Source organism: Choristoneura fumiferana, chromosome 12 (assembly GCF_025370935.1).
Source record: "Choristoneura fumiferana chromosome 12, NRCan_CFum_1, whole genome shotgun sequence".
NCBI lineage: Eukaryota > Metazoa > Arthropoda > Insecta > Lepidoptera > Tortricidae > Choristoneura > Choristoneura fumiferana.
Window position 1 is genome coordinate 21,412,348 of NC_133483.1, and position 3,848 is coordinate 21,416,195.

General features: G+C 40.2%; 2 protein-coding genes across 2 annotated transcripts in view; one reads left to right on the plus strand and one right to left on the minus strand.

Moving 5' to 3' along the window:
• The window catches only part of LOC141433598 (QRFP-like peptide receptor), a 248,127-nt gene that overhangs the window by 79,067 nt on the left and 165,212 nt on the right, over window positions 1–3,848 (plus strand). The gene's annotated exons all lie outside the window — the stretch shown is intronic.
• Window positions 1–3,848, minus strand: part of LOC141433639 (uncharacterized) — a 5,429-nt gene that overhangs the window by 987 nt on the left and 594 nt on the right. Inside the window, exons 2-5 of the mRNA XM_074095743.1 lie at window positions 3,593–3,830; window positions 2,303–2,494; window positions 1,369–1,499; window positions 444–540 (exon numbers count right to left, since the gene is read on the minus strand). Coding sequence (XP_073951844.1) covers window positions 444–540; window positions 1,369–1,499; window positions 2,303–2,494; window positions 3,593–3,830 — 658 coding nt within the window. The remainder of the gene's footprint in view (window positions 1–443; window positions 541–1,368; window positions 1,500–2,302; window positions 2,495–3,592; window positions 3,831–3,848) is intronic.

Consider the following 3,848-nt stretch of genomic DNA (forward strand, 5'->3'; position numbering starts at 1 on the left):
AAAAATCTTGAATAGTTTCGGATAGGGGCGGAGTCGAAATGCGTATATGTTGTGACAGGTTTTTGTCGCGCGTCATCTGCATCTGTTGTTTATTATTTCTACTCCAAGTATTAATTTACGACTCGTAACTAACTATTACAATTAAAGTCAAGTCATTTATATTCCTATTTTTATTTTTACTTACACTTCCTTAAAAATCCAATATCCGTAACCGAAACCGAAACTATCGGATAATCCGTAATAATTTAACATCCGCAACCGTAACCGAAACCGGTATTATGTTTGACAATCCGTATCCATATCCAGATCCGAAATGTTATATCCATAACATACCTGATTCTGAGTAGAGTACAGTTTCAGAAAAAGAAATCATTCGTCCATATGAAACAGTCGCAGGATCCCGGATACAGATGTTTATAACCTGGAAAGACCTGGATACTCACATCACTGACATTATGGACTTCAATGTTGACATAGCAGTTGAGAGAAGAATACTTGCAGGTGAGAGGGAAGATAGCCTTTTCGCTGGCGTTAGGCTTTCTGTTTACAGAAAATATAATCTTATCAAAAAATGCTCCTAATTCCATCCCAAATCCCACGCCGCTAACGAATGCGATATCAGAGACGTTGGAGTAACGGGGTTACGCCATTTTGCCATCTTCATCATCATCATCATCAGTCGGAAGATGTCCAATACTGAACAAAGGACCCCCTTAGAACGCCACAATGAACGTCTTGCATCCACCGGCCGTCTTAATAATAATTAATATTGTTATTTTTTTAATTATAGGTACAGTATGACCCCCCAAGTATTTAGTTTCGCAGGTGGTAGGACCTTATGCAAGGTCCGCCCGGATTGCTACCACCATCTTGCTCGCTAATCCTGCCGTGAGGCAGCAGTGCTTGCACTGTTATGTTTCGGCGTGGAGAGTAAGACAGCCGGTGAAATAACTGGCACTTGAGGTATCCCATCTTAGTTGCAGATGTTTATGGGCGGTGGTGATCTCTTACTCTTGCTCGTTTGCCATCCAGTCGAATAAAAAAAAAGTATCAAGAACTTAAAGGGAAGATAGGTGAGCAAGTCATCTACCAAATATAAAGAAATTACCTTCCTAAAGTCTCAACGTTTTCGAGTAATTTAGATTTTTGGAAAATGAATAAGAATAAATTTTATTTATCTAAAAATGACCACTATTACAATATAGCAGATGTATCTGTACCTATTCCTGCACTAAATAAGATTTCGAGTTGTGATATTCGGAATTGATTACTTATTTTGCTGTTTCATTATAAGATTCTAAAATATACGCCTGAAGTCAGCAATTTTCAAACTATGAGATCGATGCTTATTTTACTACTTAAACGTACACTATGGCGTCATTGACGAGTGCCACGGTGTTGGTGGAGAAGCAGAGCCCCGCTTCGCTCATGATGGGGTACCATTTCACGATATCCTTAGTCACGGACCAAGTTGCCTTGATGTCCAACTCTGGCGTCACCTAGTGACATATTTTGACGTTAGTATGGGTAATATTACAGTCAACCCTTTTAATATCGCACAACCTCGTTGTACGAAATTCATATTCACATCGTCTTGTTTCGCCTAACATCTCGTGTGATGCGAGTAAGAATGTAAGTTCGGTGTGGAGTCCCGGTTATAACTAACTTCTTTTCTGTGGGGTTTTTCTTGGAAAAATAGTGCAATGGTTCGTTATGCGAAGTAAATATTTTGCCAAGTACATTTTATGCGAAATAATTATTTTGCTTAAAAGTTTATACGATAAGAATATTATGCTAATGCCTTGATCACACGTACCGAGCAAACGGGCGAGACAGTGCTCTCGCCGAGTACTTGGTTCGTATAAACATAGCGCCGAGTGCTCGGCCGAGCGCTCGGCGAACAAAGCGGCGAGACAATAGGACGGCTCCCGTTCTATCTACTAGGCCGCCGCGCAAGTGGTCCTTTCCCAGCACTGTCTCCTCGCGTCACTCGCAACTCGAAAATTTACTGTCGTGCGCTCCCTCTGACACTTATACTATTAACACGAGAGCGAGACGGTACGATACGAACTTCGAGTTTCGAGTTTCGTAGTAGCTGCTGACTGTCCTAATTTCAAAACATGTGTGAACAGGTGAGTTTCGGTCAAACAACCTCATGCCAGACAAGGGGTACCTAGTCTCCAGCACCAATAATTGACACAACAAATCGTGCATAAATATCTGACTAGACTCTATTTCTAGAGCCGGTAGGTCGTGCCAGATATTAATGCAGGCACTACCTTTACCTATTTATTAAACTCACATCCACAATAAGTTGAAACAAGTCCACATCCAGGTCTTCGGTTTTGAATTGCGCAAGGTCTGCCAGGTTAAACTTATTGGTGTAAGCGAGGACGTTAATAAAATGCTTGTAGTATTCATATTTGTCGTCGGTAGGCTCAACGTTCCAATACTGTTTTATGATGGAAGGGAGCTTGGCTTCGTTTACTCGATTCTGGAAGGAAGTTCTTGGTTAACAACTTCTAGGGAACAGTACTTCAAAAGAAAAGAGGAATCCTTGTGAGATCACTTCGTCATGAACACAGTGTAAGGGGATTAATATACAGCGCTTGAATAAAGCTTCGGTTTAAGCTGAAACTGAAAAACCAAATCGAAATTCGGTGCCATTAGTATAGAATTATGGAATTCTGCGAGAACTAAGGCCTCACAACACAAATAAAGAAAAAACTGTGATAGTTCACGTGCGTAGCCTAGTTTTAAAGTCGGGTTTTGTGAACAAAAAAAATAAGACAATGAAAATTATATGACTAATACGGTTCTATATCGGCTCGCATAATTATTGCAAGACCTAATTTAATGTTTGTCATAATGTATTGCTTGTCATATTTTTTACCTTTGAATCTATTAATTATTCAGAATTGTTATAAAACCTAACATAATCAAACCAATAGCGTTCTACAGACCACTTAAAAATTGCTGAAAAATGGTTTCGGCGGAGTAAAAATTATGACTAACAACAATTATAACAAACTGCATTATGACTATAAAAATTTATGCGACTAGATACGCACCCGATAGATACAATATTCAAGTAATCTTCTGATCATTTCGGAATAGCTTTGAAACCCTAAAACCCTTGACTGCCCATGCGGTGATTATCCAAGTATAGGTAGTGCTACCAGAATTGAAGTTACATACACATTTCGTAATGAAAGCAGGATTTTGACATGAACTCATTCATTTCAATCATTCTCCTTTTATGCAATTTCTTTTTGTAGCTGCACACAGCTATTACACACACGAATGAATTGTTACTGATTAGACACGTGTAATCATTACTTTAACTCTCGTTGAAGTGAACGATTTTGTCGATTTGATTTTGGTGAGCTGCTGCTTAAGTAGCATAGTAGAAATAAGCAACCTGAGTTATGTATGCTTAGGAAAAATTCAGATTCCTGCCCAGCAGTGGTGCAGGGGTTATAGCACGCAGCACGGATTGCTGAGGACCTGGGTTCGATTCCCAGTGCTGGTCTCTTTTTCTGGCTTTTCTGTGCATCCATGTCTCAGTTTGCATTTTTGAACAATTTTATACCCCAGGACAGACAGTGATCCGGGCAAGCAGAACTCCCAGGATCGGAAGTCCTTTTCCAGGGCCACACGGTCGGGTTCTCGTTGAACCGCTGCCACTGTCCCAGAGATATGTGGACGGCGCCCCAAACGGCAGCCGCGGTGGCAAATGCCCACAATATTCTGAAATAATTATTTGAATCAGGTCTCTGCGGAGAATTCCATGTACTATGCAAATGTCTCTATCCTTATCTTCGGCACTACTAAAACGAAATACAAAA